Source organism: Eutrigla gurnardus (genome assembly GCF_963514095.1).
Source record: "Eutrigla gurnardus genome assembly, chromosome: 6".
Lineage (NCBI taxonomy): Eukaryota > Metazoa > Chordata > Actinopteri > Perciformes > Triglidae > Eutrigla > Eutrigla gurnardus.
Genome location: NC_139920.1, coordinates 28689637 through 28707682, shown reverse-complemented (window position 1 = coordinate 28707682; position 18046 = coordinate 28689637). Strand labels below are relative to the sequence as shown.

At 42.6% G+C, this 18046-nt stretch overlaps 2 protein-coding genes across 6 annotated transcripts; one reads left to right on the top strand and one right to left on the bottom strand.

Annotated features, from left to right (window-relative positions):
* Nucleotides 1-2818: 2818 nt before the first annotated feature.
* On the top strand, nt 2819-6193 carry LOC311014229 (cytochrome P450 2J2-like; the record flags this gene model as incomplete). 3 transcript variants are annotated; one of them, XM_084010697.1, is made up of 10 exons in its annotated part: nt 3387-3519; nt 3599-3761; nt 3896-3921; nt 4026-4175; nt 4265-4425; nt 4524-4700; nt 4931-5072; nt 5416-5603; nt 5682-5823; nt 6018-6193. In XM_084010697.1, the coding sequence occupies exons 2-10, from the start codon at nt 3646-3648 to the stop codon at nt 6191-6193; spliced, it is 1278 nt and encodes a 425-aa protein (XP_083866823.1). In that variant the 5' UTR covers nt 3387-3519; nt 3599-3645. The 3 variants fall into 3 exon arrangements, with proteins under 3 accessions (XP_083866821.1, XP_083866823.1, XP_083866822.1); XM_084010695.1 differs by lacking the exon at nt 3896-3921 and having other exon boundaries at nt 2819-3519; XM_084010696.1 differs by lacking the exon at nt 3387-3519 and having other exon boundaries at nt 3538-3761.
* Nucleotides 6194-6777: 584 nt separating this feature from the next.
* On the bottom strand, nt 6778-15169 carry LOC311014227 (uncharacterized protein). Of its 3 annotated transcripts, none has more exons than XM_084010688.1 (20): nt 14873-15169; nt 14438-14563; nt 14158-14298; nt 13863-13988; nt 13543-13575; nt 13034-13156; nt 12701-12823; nt 12443-12565; nt 11703-11825; nt 11349-11471; nt 10680-10805; nt 10082-10210; nt 9902-9994; nt 9719-9814; nt 9545-9640; nt 9235-9330; nt 7895-7996; nt 7588-7717; nt 7213-7329; nt 6778-6912 (listed from the first exon to the last, which is right to left on the bottom strand). In XM_084010688.1, exons 1-20 carry the CDS (start codon nt 14979-14981, stop codon nt 6822-6824), a joined length of 2226 nt encoding a protein of 741 aa, XP_083866814.1. In that variant the 5' UTR covers nt 14982-15169; the 3' UTR covers nt 6778-6821. The 3 variants fall into 3 exon arrangements, with proteins under 3 accessions (XP_083866814.1, XP_083866815.1, XP_083866816.1); XM_084010689.1 differs by having other exon boundaries at nt 7588-7693; nt 14873-15167; XM_084010690.1 differs by lacking the exon at nt 13543-13575.
* Nucleotides 15170-18046: the final 2877 nt, after the last annotated feature.

Genomic DNA, 18046 nt, shown 5'->3' with positions numbered 1-18046 from the left:
GCTTTTTATTGTGTCTGACGGTGTTGACAAAAACAAAGTTATAACTGGAAAAACGCCTATTTTATGAAAAAAATACAAAATGGGGAGGTTGTACCGGTACATTGCTGAACAGCCAAGACCTTGGTCTATTATGATATACCTTCAGACTGTGTAATTTAACTAACTTTTTATTTTCAAAATTAAAACCTGTTCTATCCAAATTCCCAAGAATCAGTGACAAATATTACTATTAGATAATTCTTCCAGCTGCATCTGTGTCTTGGGTGACATGAATGCAGACATTTCTGACGAGAACTCTTTGTTTGCAAGACATTTCATACAATTTTGTACTGATGGAGGCTTAACCCTCTCAAGCAATGTGCTTCTGCCTGAAAACAGTTTTAGTTACATCAGTGAAGCATGGCATACAACTTCATGGTTGGACCATTGTGTTTGTACATCTGATGCACTCGCCTCCTTGGAAGCAATGGACATTTACTATGACTATGCCATTGCCGATCAAATACCGTTTTCTATATCTTTGAATGTAGAAAAACTACCAATGGTGTCTACTGTGGAAAATAACACAACTACAGGTAAACTGGAGTGGAGTAAATTAACTAAAAAAGCACTGAATAAATATACCATCAGGACAGACAACCTACTGGGAAATATAGAGCTACCCAAGGATGCAATAAGATGCTGTAATATGAATTGTGAGAACCCGCAACACGGGGAAGATCTATGTGTTTTTTATGACTCTATTGTGGAGTCACTTTTTACCTCCAGTAGGCCACTTTCTAAAACTCAGTCTAAGGTATATAATGTTAAACCAGGCTGGAACGATTATGTGGCAGAGCTTCATGGGGCAGCCAGAAAAGCATTCAAAGCTTGGGTAGATTCAGGAAGAGGCAGACAGGGGCCTTTATTTGAAGAGAAGAAACGTGCTCATGCAAATTTTAAATATGCCCTTCGATTTATTAAAAAACATGAGAAGTCTATGCGATCTGATTCACTGGCTAAGAAGTTGCAAAACAATAGTGTTCATGATTTTTGGAAGGAAGTCAAATGTATAAATAATTGCAAAATGACTTTACCTTCGAACATTGAAGGGATCAGTGATTCTGACAAAATATCCCAGATGTGGAGACAACATTACTTTGAATTGTTTAATTGTGTGAGAAGTAATCAATTTGAAGTGGGCACTGCTGATACAGATGTGAACATAGCTATTAATTTAGAAGAGGTACACTCTGCGATTTTAGGATTAGATGATAATAAATCATGTGGAGCTGATAAGATAACTGCTGAACATGTAAAATATGCAAGCAAAACAATGTGTATTTTACTTGCTATCTGCCTGACAGGTCTATTCAGTCATGGAATCCTGCCTGACTCTATGCTGTCTGTTTTATTAGTGCCTGTAGTTAAAAACAAAGCAGGCAAAATAAACAGTTTGGAGAACTACAGGCCAATTGCATTGGCTAGCATATTATCAAAAATTGTGGAGAAAATCCTCCTCAATAGGCTGGAAGAGTACATAATCACAAGTGACAACCAGTTTGGTTTTAAACAGAAACATGGTACTGACATGTGCCTTTTTGCCTTGAAAGAAATTTTAGACAAATATAATAGACAGAACTCAACAATATTTATGTGTTTTATAGATGCCTCCAAGGCCGTTGACCGCATCAATCATGAGAAATTGTTTAATAAATTGCGTGTTAGAGGGGTCCCAACATGGATTTTAAGAATTCTTGTCTACTGGTATGCTCAACAGACTTTTCAGATAAAATGGGGAAATTCGGTGTCAGAACCTTTCCGAGTCAGTAATGGGGTGAGAAAGGGTGGTATACTGTCCCCGTTCCTTTTCAATGTATATATGGATGACTTGTCACAGCAACTGAATGTATGTAATACAGGGTGTATGGTTGGCTCTATGTTAATTAATCATCTTATGTATGCGGACGATTTAGTAATTTTTTTGCCCATATAGTGCTGGCTTACAACAGTTATTGAAAATGTGTCGACTTTGACATCAAATACAATGCAACTAAGAGCAACATTATGATTGTCAGAGGTAAAGGTGATAGGAAATGAGTTTTCCCTGAATTCTTTTTATCTGGTTCTGTTCTTAAAGAATGTAATGAAGTGAAATATCTTGGTCATCATATTGTAAACGATATGTCTGATGATAGAGACATAAACAGACAGTGTCGGAGGCTTTACTTGCAGGCCAACATGCTTCCAACATGAAGTTCAGTATGTGCACTAGTAATGTCAAGGTAGCGTTATTTAGAGCTTACTGTACTCCCCTGTATACTGCACACTTGTGGAGCGTTTACAGTAAAAAAAACATGCAGAGACTAAATGTGGCCTACAACGATGGCATGAGGATACTTTTAAAGCTACCCCGATGGTGCAGTGCCAGTGAGATGTTTGTTAATGTTGGAGTGCCAAACTGCTCTGCTGTAATACGCAATCTTATGTATAAATGTATGTGCAGGCTATTAGCCTCTAGAAATGATATCATTTTGTTTCTGTGTGATGGTGAGAAGAGCTCATTAAGGTTCTCCTCAAGACTGTGGAGCCACTGGTGCTCCAGTCTGTATGTGAGGGCTGATGTCTGTCCCTCTGGGACCGTATCTGGTTGATATTGATGGCTATGTTTGTGATCGATATAAACTGTTGCCATGTTTTTATTGTCTGTCTTTTATGTATTTCTATTCTCTATGGAGCTCTGATTGTGTCCTTAATAAAGTCTTATTATTATTATTATTATTATTATTATTATTATTATTAGTAGTAGTAGTATTAGTATTACCAGTGCAGTGTTGTAGTGTTTGATCGAATGTGGTGGATTTCCAGATGATCTTTGTCAGTTGCTTCGCTAAATCTAGTCAAATTTAAATTCTAACTTCTTTTCAATCACTGAAGACAAAGGATTATAGAAAACTATAAGGGATTAACTCAACTCAAACTTATAACGCATGTTAAAAACCAAACAGTCGATCAAAGTGCTATACATGACAATTTATTACATCATAAACATAATACAATAAGATAAGAAAGAACACATAGAAATACAGTAAAAGGGTGTCTTGCTCCAGGAAAAAGGTGTGTCTTCGATAAGGACTTAAAAACATGTTTGATGTCTGTTTTCCATATATAAAAAGGGCAGAGTCCATTGGAACCAGTAGACCTTTGCTGTGTTCCCGAGAACCATGAGGTAAATGATATGATTGGCTCCTGGCAACACAAAACAAACTTTGTGTGAAAGAAGAAGCAAGGAAAATATCGGCTTCATTCCAGCAGGCTTGAGTCCTTGATTGCAGAATGGATTCAAGCTTTTCAGGACTTGCATCCTATTTTAACTTGGATATCACAAGCCTGTTACTCTTCACTGCAGTTTTCATCCTCACTGCAGATTATATTAAGAACCGGCAACCCGACAGCTTCCCTCCAGGACCCCAGGCATTTCCCATAGTGGGAAACATATTCACATTGGATTACAGCAGGAGCCATGAAACTATGACACAGGTAGATATACCAGGTTAACTGATGTCTCTGTTATATGACGTATCATGCTCTTCCTCTTTTTACCAAACCTCTCTCACAGTTAGCAGGGAAATATGGAGATGTGTACAGCATGCGAATGGGCCAGGCATGGATAGTGGTGTGGAATGGGTTTCAGGTTCTGAAAGAAGCCCTAGTAAACCAAAAAGACAGCCTGGTGGACCGTCCAAAGCTTCCTCTGGTACAGGACATAACCCATGGACTAGGTGAGAGGATGTAACACACACACACGCACACACACGCACACACACACACACAAAGGCTTTGTTTCTCTGGTTTGTGTTTGTTCACATGTTCAAAGATTTTTACATTATTTTCCATGTCACGTTGTTAAATATAGAGGAAAAACAATCACTGTGAAGACAGTTAAGATTGCAGAAGTTAATTTAGTTCTTGTAAAGAATATTCCTTTATTTCCCTGCTGTCTATCTACTTCACTGTTGCTCTACATTTGATGTGCTCCCCATCAGGGCTACTCTTCAGTAACGGCAATGCATGGAAGCAGCAGAGACGCTTTGCTCTTTCAAGTCTCAGAAATTTTGGATTTGCCAAAAAGTCCCTTGAGCCGGTCATCTTGGATGAATTTACATATTGTGCAAAAGTCTTCAACGGCTATAAAGGTAAACAGTGAATGCACAGCGTCACATTCAGAATGATAGAGGATTACAAATACACAACTAACAGCACATCTTTCTTTTTAACTGTGGAGGGAAGCCATTCGATCCACACCTCGTCGTCAACAACGCCGTCTCCAACATCATCTGCTCGCTGGTTTTTGGTCATCGCTTTGAGTACGGCAACGAGACGTTTGTGAAACTGATGAAGTGGCTCGGCAGAATTCTTCAGATTCAAGCCTCCATTTGGGCCCAGGTACAGTATTTTAAAGCTATTGATTAAATCCTAATACAAGAATGGTAATTGTGATTTCAATATTTCAAAACGCCTCAACAGAATGCTCTACTCTGCAGCTTTACAACGCGTTCCCTCTGCTGATGAGACGTTTGCCAGGGCCACATCAGACACTCCAGCACATGCTAAATGTTGTCAAGGACTTCATAAGAGCAGAGATGAAGGAGCACAGACAGAACTGGGATCCCTCGGACCAAAGAGACTACATTGACTCCTACCTGAACGAGATTCACATGGTGACTGACACTACATCTGGTTTTCTTATGCTGCCGTGTTCATGAAGTTCCTCTGAACATCATATCTGCTGGTTTTGTTCCAACATTCGGTTTATCAGCTGTTATATGACATTTTAATTGCGGCACCACTCCTGCCATGGCCCATTACATTTTACTGAAGTGACCATAATAAACGATGCGGCCTCGCTGAGTTTCAGCATGTTTTGTCTTTTATCTGTATGTCTTCTCAGAATAAGGGGCGTGTCGATGATGCTTTTGATGAAGAAAACCTGGTTATATGTGTCATGGATCTGTTTGTGGCTGGCTCGGAGACCACAGCCTCCACCGTGCGCTGGGCTCTCCTCTATATGGCAAAGTACACTGAGATCCAGGGTGAGAGAACTGACCAGGTCAATGAAGCTCCTTCTACTTCATTTTTTACCCATGTGCAGATGGGTGATTCTGAAGAAATATGTATTGTTGGTCAGTTTGCTGCAGGACAAACAGGAGAATGAGGAATGAGTTCCTGCAGGACAGGAGGCGGTGGCTGTACAGATAAAGAGTGCAAAAGTCACATAGTTTATTGTTTTATATTTATGAATACCTTTATGCATCTACACATTTGTATGTACTACTGTATACCCTCTTGCATTGCATTGCTTCATCTCTCTGTGAGTTATTAAGAAGAACTCCTGCAGCTTGTCGGTGAAACCCTGTATTCTCTGCTGTTTGACAGCGAAGGTCCAGGCTGAGATTGACCGTGTGATTGGACAGTCCAGACAGCCGTCCATGGAAGATCGTGTAAACCTGCCCTACACCGACGCTGTCATACACGAGATCCAGAGGATGGTCAACGTAGTTCCTCTCAGCCTTCCTCATTTTACCAACAGGGAGATGCAGCTGGGAGGCTACACGATCCCAAAGGTCAGTTCTACGATTTCATGTCTCATTCCAGACCATGCTGCACCTTTTATGGATTATTAATATGACTCCAACCACCAGGGAGTTACAATAATCCCCAATCTGACCTCGGCGCTGTACGACAAGAGTGAGTGGGAGACGCCCGACACCTTTAACCCAGGACACTTTCTGAATGCGGAGGGCAAGTTCGTGAAGCCAGCTGCTTTCATCCCTTTCTCTGCTGGTGAGGATCGACAGTCTCTTGTTTTTAGTCTCTTTATGAGTTCATGCATGAGCTTGGAGTCTGTCCCAGCAAACACGTGGACCCTATGGTGGTTCCTGTACTACTTCCTGTAATAATATAACTACTGTTAGATTAGTTTGTAGCCATTAACAGTGTGTCAAAGAAATCTGTTTCAGTTTGATTTCCTGTCTCAGGTAAGCGGTTGTGTCCTGGGGAGAGTCTGGCCAAGATGGAGCTCTTCCTCTTCTTCACCTCCTTCATGCAGCACTTCACCATCTCCATGCCTGCTGGGGTGAAGCCTGTGATGGACTCTCACTTCGGCGTCACTCTGTCACCGTTTCAATATGAAATCTGCGCCACCTCACGATAAGACAGGACGCAAATACTTCAAAAGGGATTCAACTCTCGAGGCTTTTGTCAGTGACTAGGGGATATGTCAACCATCTGAAGCTCCGAACTCAAGTAATATCATGAGGACGCCGCCGAGTCGCTTGTTGTTTTACAGGAATGTGGAGCAGACAAGGTCATCTACCTCTTGTTTAGTGGGCAGATCAGTGTAGGGTGATAAGAATATACAGCCACAGGGTGCAAGTGTGTGAAGTTCAAACTGTAACTAATAAAAGAAGAAGACGTACGTTCTGTTTTGAGTTGTATTGTGAGATCACTTGAGGTCCTGTTCTGTCACTCAGCAGCTATCAACCTCCAAAATGTGTCTCTGTGTGACAGTTTATCTTTATTGGGAGTTTTACCTTTAGGGAACTCAGTAAACTGATATCATAGACTCTCACTAAGAGTTCACTGAGGATAAACAATAACCATTTTGTAAAAAGACAATTGTTTAATAACTTCCAGCTGCCATATACAAACGTGACGAATGAATGAATGAAATGTAAACAATAACGTGTAGAGAACTGATTTAAACTGTCGATCAAATAAAACCACCTTCATGAAACGTACAGATCATATCCTTGTTTTTATAGTTTGCAGCTTGCCTCATTTCAGTTCTTGTGAGTTGCCCCCTTCCTCTCTGGACACTGGATTTTGTAGCCCACCCTGTAGGCCTGCAGGTAGACCCGGGCCTGGTTTATCCTGGACACACAACCACAAAGCATTGGTTATTCTAATGATACAAGACATGTTAAAATCATGGGAAGTAAATGCTTCTCTAACACAACTCTCCCATTTCTTAATGCACTAATGTTTTATCAGGAAGCTAAATCTATAACACTAAGTACATAAAGAGGTGAAGATGACAGGAAAGTTCCTGGAAGTTGATCTATTTTTCTGACTGACTGAACATTCCTGGGATAAAACTCCTCCCTTGTGTTACTCCAAACTTCACAAAGTACTTCACCCTCATCTAGAGGAGGTCAGGAGGAAACGGCTCACCTGTATTTGATGCAGAGCTGAACTCCCAGGGGTCCACAGCGGTCCACGTAGCTCTCCCTAAACGCCTTTCGTACGGCTCGAGCCATGCTGACCACGGTGGTGACCACACGGCACGTCCTGGGACACACACACACACACACACACACACACACACACACACACACACACACACACACACACACACACACACACACACATCCATGAGAATAAGTAACAATAATAATTTGAATTTGTTCACATAGCGACATATTGAGACTACTTTCCAGCATGATGATCATTTAAGATCATATAACAGGTTATGAAATTGTACACTGTGCTTGAGTAGAAAGCAGAGCAGCAGACGTTGCTGGTGTTGTTTGTGTGTTACAGTCTTACAGCCTCTCACAGCGCAGGCCGGCGGTGCCCTCCGGACAGGTACAGGTGTTGTGAGGACTACAGGTGGCCCCGTGCTGGCAGGGCGGCACACAGGGAGTGGTCACCGCTGCAGAAGCATCACACAGCGAGTCTTAATGCAGAGTGACGGAAAATAAAGGTCTTTAAAACACACACACACACACACACACACACACACACACACACACACACACACACACACACACACACACACACACACACACACATACACACACACACACATACACACACACACACACACACACACACACACACACAGCAGACCAACCTGTTTCACAGAGACTTCCAGTAAACCCTTTAGCACAGCGGCACCTGTTGAGGCCGACACACACGCCGCCGTTCTTACAAGGTTTCTGACACTGAACCGGCTCTGAGGGACACAGAAGTCAACATACACCAACGTTTATGCTAGAAATCCACAGAGCAGCTACTGTTATTGTAGTAGGGTCATCGGTAGAATAAAATAGAAATCACTTTATGAATGGAGTATATTTCATGTAACTGAAATTGACTTTACAATAACAAACACAAATGCAACACATTAAAACAAGTAGACAATAAAAAGACAATAAAAAAGGACGCTAATTATAAGCTAAATTAAATAAACAAGATATTGTTTAAAACCTGCAAATCCAGCTCAGTTTATTATGTAGTCAATAGAGTTCACTTATTATAAAGGCTGTTGGGTTTTTTGAAGGCTGCTGGATTTACAAACAGGCCTTTAGAGATGCTGGTGCTGCTCTATAATCTGTGCACAGCGCCACCTTGTGGCCGTGGGTGATTTTTCTGGAGCCTAAAGGCTGCAACTAACTATGTTCATTGATGGTAAATCTGTCAAACACTTCATTGATCTATAAAATGTAAAATAGTTAAGCCAAAGATGACTTCTACAAAATGCTTGTTTTGTCTGGACAGCAATTATAAAGCAAAGACATTCAGTTTATATAAAAGAAAGAAAATCAGGGAATCTTCACATTTGAGAGGCTGGAACCAGCAATTTTGTTTTGAATTTCTCCTTGAAAAATAATTTAAATGATCGATGATCAGAGTTGCTCCCAATTCATTTTCTGTCATTGACTAATCATTCCCGCTCTGACAGTATTTTTTCCCTCTCAAGTTTATCTCCTCATGGGGAGATTTGGCTTAAAGACAGCAGTCAATTATGATAAATACTGAAAAAGGCAGCAACAGAAAAAGAAAACTGTCTTATCTAAAAAGTGTGAAGTAAATCCAGCCAGAAACCAAGGACATCTCCGCTGCATCCACAGCTGGTAAAAAAGCCCAACAGCTGATGGAATATTGGAATCTTACATATCAGTTCGTGACTCCTGCAGGGAGGTAAAACCTCCTTATGGAAGCAAATTAAAATCAGGGTGCCGGGAGCAGAGAACAGAGTTACCACCTCATCAAAGTTTTTTCATTATATTTCCTGCTTTGCTTGAATTAGGACTTAGTGGACAATCCTCTTGACGATGAGTGGTTATTGATAATATTTGTTTTACTACCTTAAAACACAGGTTGACCATGTGTCCCGTATGTAAAATGAATGCTGACTAACGTTCCCATCATATAACAGTGGATGGATTCAGATGGTGAGTGTAGTTTCACCTATCTGACAACGAGCTCCTTGCCATCCACCGACACACGTGCATTTGTTGACATCCACACATCTTCCCCCGTTTTGGCAGGCAGGAGTGCACAGGGCTGCAAAACACACACACACACACACACACACACACACACACACACACACACACACACACACTAGGTCTGTGTTTGAAAATGATGCTAGGCGATATAATGTGTAAACTAAACACGACATTTTCTACAAGCTTGGAGGCAGGGAGGTAGAAATGACTAGCCATTTCCCAGAAGTACCCGGTTTAACGGATGCCAGATGGTGGTGTTGTTTACTCACGTAAGAGGCACTGGGGGCCGGTGTAGTCAGAGGGACACTGGCAGGTATCGGGCCCCACACAGCGGCCGCCGTTGGCGCAGGGCAGCTCACACACCGCTGAGACGGGGAGAATGAATGTCAATGAGTCTCTGCAGTGCTCGCTGGTGCAGAAGTGTGGCAGCAGAGGTGACGTACCTGTGTGGCAGCCGGCTCCGGTCCAGCCGGGAGGACACAGACACTTGTTCCAGCGCATGCAGGTACCTCCATGGGCGCAGGGTGGGGAGCACATGGCTGAAGAACACAGTCGACACCGATCCGTTATCTCACAGCAACGGCAAATAACTGTGACGTCAGTATATTCTACAATGATGTTTGCACCTGAGCAGCCTGGTCCAGGGTAGCCGGGAGGACAGGTACAGCTGTTTGGGCCGACACACACTCCATAGTTCTGACACGGAGGGTTACACACAGCTGGAACGGCAGAGACGTTAACAAGCGTTACGTCATATATTTCACCCCTTACAAAAACAAGAATGAAGCAGTTGATGTTTGACTCACGCTGACACTTGGTGAGGTCATCAGTTCGCACCTCGTACCCCCCCCTGCAGGTGCAGTTGAACCCACCGGGGCGGTTCACACAGAGCTGATCACAACCTCCGTTTGTGAAGTCCTCGCACTCGTTCACATCTGAGAGTTAAGCAGGCGGACAGATCAAAACCCCAAAAACCATCTGAGCACACGGTCTGATTATTTCCCTTTGGGCTGAGGGACCAAAGGGAGCTTGGACGTGTCCACACAAGCTAATCAGCCAGAGAAAATGTGGCCACGGCTGAAGCGGTCATTCAATTTGTGCACTTCTCTTCCATCCAGCTGACGAACACCTTCAGCATGGCGAGTGAAAAAGGATGAGAAGCTTTCCTGATTTTATCTGAAGGACTGCAAGAATAAATGTTTACAAAATGACTTGAGGTGGTAGTTGTCTCATTTATGTAATTAAAATTCAAAAATGACTTTCTGATTCTGCATAGATGTGCCCTCATATTTTGTATTAAATAAACAGCTTCATTTTCAGGAATAAATATGTTCAATCAAAGCATGGTGTCGTTAAGAATCTTAACAGCAAAGGAGGCAGAGAGGACAGGAAATCAAGTCTCACCCACGCAGCTCCTCTGGTCCCCGCCCAACTTCCAGCCCGCCTGACAGCGACACTGGACGCGGCCGTCAGCCCTCATGGTACATATGTGGTCGCAGCCGCCATTTCTCAGCTTGCAGGATGTGACATCTGTTCATGTCCAAAAGAAAGGATTTAATATTGAACATTTACAGATTATAACCAGGTATTATAACCATTTTTCAAGCAAAAATTCCCAAAACATCCCGATTTCAGTTTCTTAATTGTGAAATGTGCTTCTATTAAAAAAAAAAAAAAAAAAATGTTGAAGCTATAATTCTAGGCAACTCAAATAATTGGACACGTTTTAAAATTGACCATACAAAAAATAATCATCACACAAAAAGTATTCTCCTCAGAAACATGCAGCTGCTATACAGAATTAGTTAAATTAGTTAGTTTGTTGCTTTTTAAAACAAAATATTTACTTTTTAATATGTTAATAATATAATAATATTTTAATTAATACAATAAGAGAAACTGTAATAGAAAAGCATAACCAGGGACTGTCAGTGAGATTGTGGAAAACAAAAAAATAAAAATAATAAAACACGCACGTTTGACTCACTCGTTAGTTAATTAGGTGCATTATACACACATTATTTTCTGACTCCAAATAATATGATAATATTAACGCCACAATGATAAACGTACTGCTGCAGCTGAGGTTGTCCGTGTCCAGCAGCAGAGGAGGAGGGCAGTGGCAGGTGTGTCCTCCTGGAGAGTTGCTGCAGATGTGAGAGCAGCCACCACTCTGGAGTTTACATTCATCAATGTCTAAACACACACACACACACACACACACATACACACACACACATCATTTCTGGACAACGTCATCTCTGCTGTGAATCAGATTCCTAACCGAGTCCTCCATAATGGACCCTTTGTACATCCAGTTACGCCATTGGCAGGAGAGATAAAATATATAAATAAATAAGTTAGTCTAAACGACTCAAATGAGTGGATAAACAGTGAGAAGTGAGAGTGTTTGGGTGAGTGACTGACCGACGCAGGTGTGGCCATCGATGTGCAGCTGGTAGCCGGGCCTGCAGGAGCACCGGAACGATCCCCCGGTGTTGATGCAAATGTGATCGCAGGTCCCGTTCCGCACCAAACACTCATCCACATCTGTGGGATCAGAGACGGTGAGTTAACGCTCCGCTAACGGCACAACGCGGCTCCGTGTAGCGGAAGGAAGGGCTCGTTCATGCTTCAAACGGGTCCCAACAAGCTTGGAGGTGAGTGGGAGGAGGGAAGAGGCAGGTTGTCTGGATGAAGGGACCAAATCTGGCAGTGGGGTTTTTGAGGATGATATACTGAGAGAGGATCTCTCTTCCACGTTGGTGCAAATTTGGGATTACAGTTCATTTTGTATGCAAAATGTAAATTCTTTCACAGGCTTCAAAAGTGATGTAATTAGTGTGTGAATGGGTGAATGAGAGGCAAATTGTAAAAGCTTTTTGTCTGTTAAGGTAAAAAATAAAAACATGCTTTATTCAGCTTGGTACGTTCTATACATACAGACTGTGGTCTATTTATTTACCTCATTTATGATTTGACTCTGTAATTATTGTGCACACTGAACACCAAGGAATTTGACTAATTCTGGCATATTTACATGGTGTTTTTTTATACTTTGTTCATAAATATGCATGATCCCTATCAAATAAACCAATTAAATAAATAAATTCCTTGTGAACACGTAATTGGCAATAAACGCCTTTGTGCTTGTGATTCTGGTCTACCTGTGCAGTTGCGTCCATCCTGGTCCAGCTGGTAGCCTGAGGCACACTGGCAGCTGTACCCTCCTGGTTCGTTGGAGCAGTTGTGGTGACAGTTGCCGTTGTTCAGAGCGCACTCATCAACGTCTGCAAACAAGGACAACCCTGAAGGACTGCTGCCCGAGGGCTTCTGGCAAGTCATTTACATGACAAGTATCACTTAGTGGTGTCGAGTGCCAGCAGCAACGTGGAACAACACACCACACGCCGCCGCTTACCCACCGAAACAGGAGTGTCCGTCTCCGCTGAAGCCCTGGTAGCATTGGCAGAAGTAAGAGCCAATGATGTTGCCACAACGAGCGTTGGTGTCACACCCGTGACCCCCAGACGCACACTCGTTCTCGTCTGGAAAGAGGCCGAAAAAAACCAGAAAACAACCCTCAACAGATCCAAAACGGAGTTCATTTCCATTCAATGATTATCATTCTGCCACTTGGGAGGATTTTAATGGAAGGCATAACAGCGAGCATTAAAACACGCGCACACAAGGAAGCTGACCCCCATCTACGGGAAACCAGAGATTTCCAGGGAGGGACGTCAGCACTAATTGCTTACCTTCGCAGTGTGTGCCGTTGCCTCGGTAACCCGGTGGGCAAACACACTTGTAGCTCCCGAGCGTGTTCTCGCACACACCCCGACCGTCGCACGCCGCTGGACTCTCCGTACATTCGTCCACATCTGGGACAGAGACGAGAGAACGCCACATACAGTATAGGACTTCATCCATTCACTTGTTGCTCCGACATAATTTGCAACGACACATTTTTATAAAAAAGCAACTCCTTGAGTTGCTAAATCATTTTCCTGTCTCCAAACCCCCAATCAATATTTTCTGTTCCCTTTTGGCCAAGGCAGCATCAATTTCTTCCCCAATATACGTTTTTTTAGTGAAATTACAATTGTGAAAATATTCAAATATGGGTAAAAATTAACACGATATTACAAGTGACCACCTTTTCCAAACACTCCAAACTTTGCTTATGATTCGGTTGTTGCCGTGACAACGTAACCCCGTTAAAAAAAAAAGCAAGCAGCGCGTGTTAAACATGGAAAGCACATCATACCTCGACACACAGTGAAGTCTGGACACACAGGACCTGAGACCAGAAATGCAGAAGAGGCTCAGAGAGAACACAAAGGAGATGCAAAAAAATAATAATAATATGGGAATAGATTACTGGGAAGATTTGACGAGGATAAGAGAGGAAATGAATCATTAAATGAGGGAGGAAACAAAAACAAAGAGCAAACAACACAGACGAGCAGCATTTTAAAGAGCTATATTCCTGCAACGCCTCCCTTCCCAGCAGCAGACGTTATGAAGTGAAAAACGAGGAAACACCGGATCAAAACATGCTCTGGTGAAGCTTAACGCCCGGCTTACCCACACAGGCCGGGGCCTCTGCTCTGAAGCCTGGCTGGCACTGACACACAAAGCTGCCGGGAGTGTTCACGCACACGTTTCCCAGCTCGCGGCGACACCGCTCCTCGAAGTTGCACTCGTCCACATCTACAGGGGGAGGAAACAAAGAGAAAATTTAAAAAAGGAAGCTTTCACTTTGACAGCCTTGTGTGGACGTGGCGGTGCAACACACAAGCATGACGTCAAAGACCCTTCACCCCCTCGCTGCTACAATGCTTCTACATTTTCATGCACCAGATGTTTACATCAGCCTCACCGACACAGCTCTGTCCATTTAGAGCCATTACGTATCCGGCAGGACACGAGCAGGTGAAGGAGCCGGGGCTGTTTCTGCATAAAGCATCACCTCTGCAGGCCTGCAGACCCGTCATGGCCGCCAGAGAGCACTCATCTATGTCTGTAACATACGGCACACGATTTATGACCACGCTGCATAGGGCTAATCATAGATAATCAACTCTTCCAACATGGTACATCCCCTCTCTCTCTCACACACACACACACACACACACACACACACACAGATGCTGACGGACCCTGGCACCCTCCAGCACCCATCAGGTAACCACGGAGACAGCTACACGAGTGAGAGCCGGGGGTATTAGTGCAGCTGGCATGGAGACCACATGGTCCTGGCCCTTCTCCTCCACACTCATCAACATCTGTCGAGCACAGAGAGGGGATAAGACATTGATCTGACATCAGTTGATGCAACTAAGCATGTAAAACAGTGGATATATGTCGATTATATTTAGTAAAGCATTGAAATATAACATGCATAATTGTAAAGAAAGGAGATTAAAGGAGAAGCATTTTCTAAATATGAAGGAACATGAAGGAAATCTTCTGTTTCACTGATTTGAATATTGTGTTTTATATGTGAAGTCCTGCAACAACCAAAAAAAACCTGTAAATGTGATTTATTGACGACCTTCAGTGAAACACTCGGCCTGTCGCCGCCCCCTTCTCACCTTTGCACCCTGCAGCCCCCTCCAGGTGGAAGCCCACGGGGCAGGTACAGTTGTCGGCATCCTTCACCAGGCCAGATGGACAGCCGCAGCCCGTGCCGTTCCCCAGCATCAACTGGTTCCCCGGACACCCGGGAGCAAGACTGGGGCTCGGGGAAACTGTGGTCGCCACGGCAACGGCTCATGTAAAAGATGAAAAGGAGCAACTTTAGGGAAAACTGGAAAAAGAAAAGAAAAGAGAAGCCTAAAAGCTCACCCGTGGTAGGTACGTGGCCCGTCGTCGTCTCACTGATGTTTCCGATGGCGTTTCCAGTCACCTCGGTCTACAAACAGGACCAAACAACACATTCACACACTTTCTAACACTAGAGTGATATTTGATAGCGTGAGGGTCTCCCTGGTCACTGGCCTGGTTGTTGCTCAGCTCCGCCTCTGCGTGTTTCATGACTTCATTCTCATTTTCATGCTCAGGAGCGTTCAGAGGCTCGGACCCAGATAGGACCAGCAGCAGCAGCAGGGCCGGCAGGAGAGTCCTGAGGTGAATCCTCATCATGTGGTCCTGAGTGGAGAAGAGGTGGTGCGTTCACTGACACAGCAGCAAGGAACAAAACAGCCAAGTGGGATTAAAGCAGACAGTTAAAGCTGAATGGGTTTGTAGGGGAATTGTAGTCCTGCTTATATGAGTTGTCACACACACACAAGCCATACAGTGCATGTCCAGACAGGCACAACAACACAGGGGTAAGTAAGTAAGAGCACCCTGTTATTATAGCACAACCCCCATGGCTGTCTGCGCGGAACAAAAGAAACCTGCAGCAGCTGGAACAGCTGCAGAACAGCTGCTAACAGCTGCAAGTTTAAGTTTGTGACAGAGTTTGGAAACGTAAAAAGCAGGAGAAGTTCAGCGACTATAAACTCTTAAATAACTCCCAGAGAAATGACGCGATAAACGAGCCGAGTGAACGCGTGACGACATCACTCACCCGGGTTTAGTCTCGCGCTGATGACGGAGACCGCGAGCTCTCCAGATGTCACTAACGGTGTCTCGTCGTCTCCGGATGCGGACTCGTTGCAGCCAGCAGCCAGCTCCGTGTCGGTATGGGGGGCTGAACGGATCCGCAGTGACTCCACATCCTGTCAGGTGTTGTGCCAGTGTAGGTATCCCCGACAGAAATTGTTTCCCCTGGCTGCGGTAGCGCGCATTCATTCAGGCGGAAGCCTGAAGGCGGAGCAACAGCGTTATGATTTTATTCTTTTGTACGTCGTAACGTTGTACTAGTACTGAACGGCAAAACGAAGGTAATCATTTCCTCATGTGATTTGACATATAGCACGCTGTAATTCAAGTCCTGGTATGGAATTTGTCGAACTAAATATACGTCAATATCCAAAATCAAGACCACTGTGATTGTTTTCTGGCTTCAATTACGTCTATTTAAGCTACTTCACTCGAAATGTACTATAGTAGACAGATGAAGTCTGAGCATCAAATGATTTATTTTGTGTGTTCTTTAGATACTACTCTATAACCTCTATGATTATGAGCAAGTTACTTCTCTTATACACAAAGTTATGGGGGGGAAACAGATTATTTCAGACGTTTACATGTCTGCCAGAATTTGTATCCCCCCTCAAAATAGACAGAGGAAGTAGCTCCCGCAGCCAGGGGAAACAATTTCTGTCGGGGATACCTACACTGGCACAACACCGGTCTGAACCCTGACACGGCCGGTCATAAAGCAGCCAGGAGGCTCGGCATGGGGGGGGGGGGTGGGGGGGTCAACATGTCAACACCAGCTATTTCATTATTTTACAGTGACGTCATTAACAAACGTCCCTCCAGCAAAGCCAGGAAACAGTTTCTGAGGGTAAAGTTGGGAAGTAAGGTCATTTCTGAGAAGTGGAAATAAGACGAGCAGAAGTGTCTGAAATGAAGTTTTTTATTTGTTTCTGAACCTTTTGCACGTAATTTTCAAAAGACATAATTCAGTGTTGCAATTTAGTCCATTAGTGTTATCTTGTATTTGGTTGCTGTGCACAATCTGTCATTATTTAAGTTTTAATTTAACATTTTGAAACGTTGACGTTTGAACAAAAGCATTTATATTCGTATTTTTATTATAATATAATAATATTTATTTTAATTGAAGAATGTGTTGCATTTCCTTGGGGATGCTGTATTTTGTATTGTTGTCCAGGAGGATTCAAGTACTAAAGTTGTTTACAGTACATGGTAGGATCCTTTTTCCCCGACATGTTATATTATGATGCTTTTTCAACATAATATATTATGACTTTTTCATTACTTATTTTGACATAATATACTATGACCTTTTCATTACTTTTTTTATTATTTTTTCAACATGTTTTGTTATGATTTTTTTCGACATGCTATACTATGACTTTTTACAACATGATTTGTTATGACATATTTTATATTATAGTAAGTTGAAGAAAATGCATATCATAGTATGTAAAAAAAGTCATAGTATAGTATGTTGGAAAAAGACAAATGTTTACACAATTATTTGTTGCCATTGCTTTGAAGAATAACTTGTATTATGGTTTTCATTATGAAGAAAAAGTGAGATTTTACAAAATGCTTCCATTTTCTATCATAAATGACATGACTTCCTTAGAAGAAAGGATTCCATTATCAGCACACATTGTAACAATTACATCTAAATTACATGAAGCCACAATGACTTGGATGACTCGAGCTTAACGTTTTGTAGCTGCCAGCTGATATCTTCACTTTGTAAAAGGTTGCAGAGAATTATGATGAAGCTGCGTTAACATGTTTATACTTTTAACTTTCAGGAACAAGGCATTAAAACGCTGAAGAGAAAGGCACGAAAAAAAGCTGCAGCGACATCTAAATGCAAAACCAGAGATAGCTGACTTTGAAACAACAATGACAGTTAAATACATTTAGTTGAAGACAACTCTTTTTTTGACATAAAATAAACTATTATAACACTTTGAACTTGGCAGGAATCCAATAGTTTCCACAACGTTTTAACTCGAAGAAAAAAGTTCAGCTCATAACACAAAGAATGCAAGAGATCTAACACAAATGTAGCGATAATGGCATCCCTGATTTATCATTCTTTAAGCAAACATGCAGTTAATAGCACGATGTTAGCATCATATATAGTGATATGCTACATATTGTAA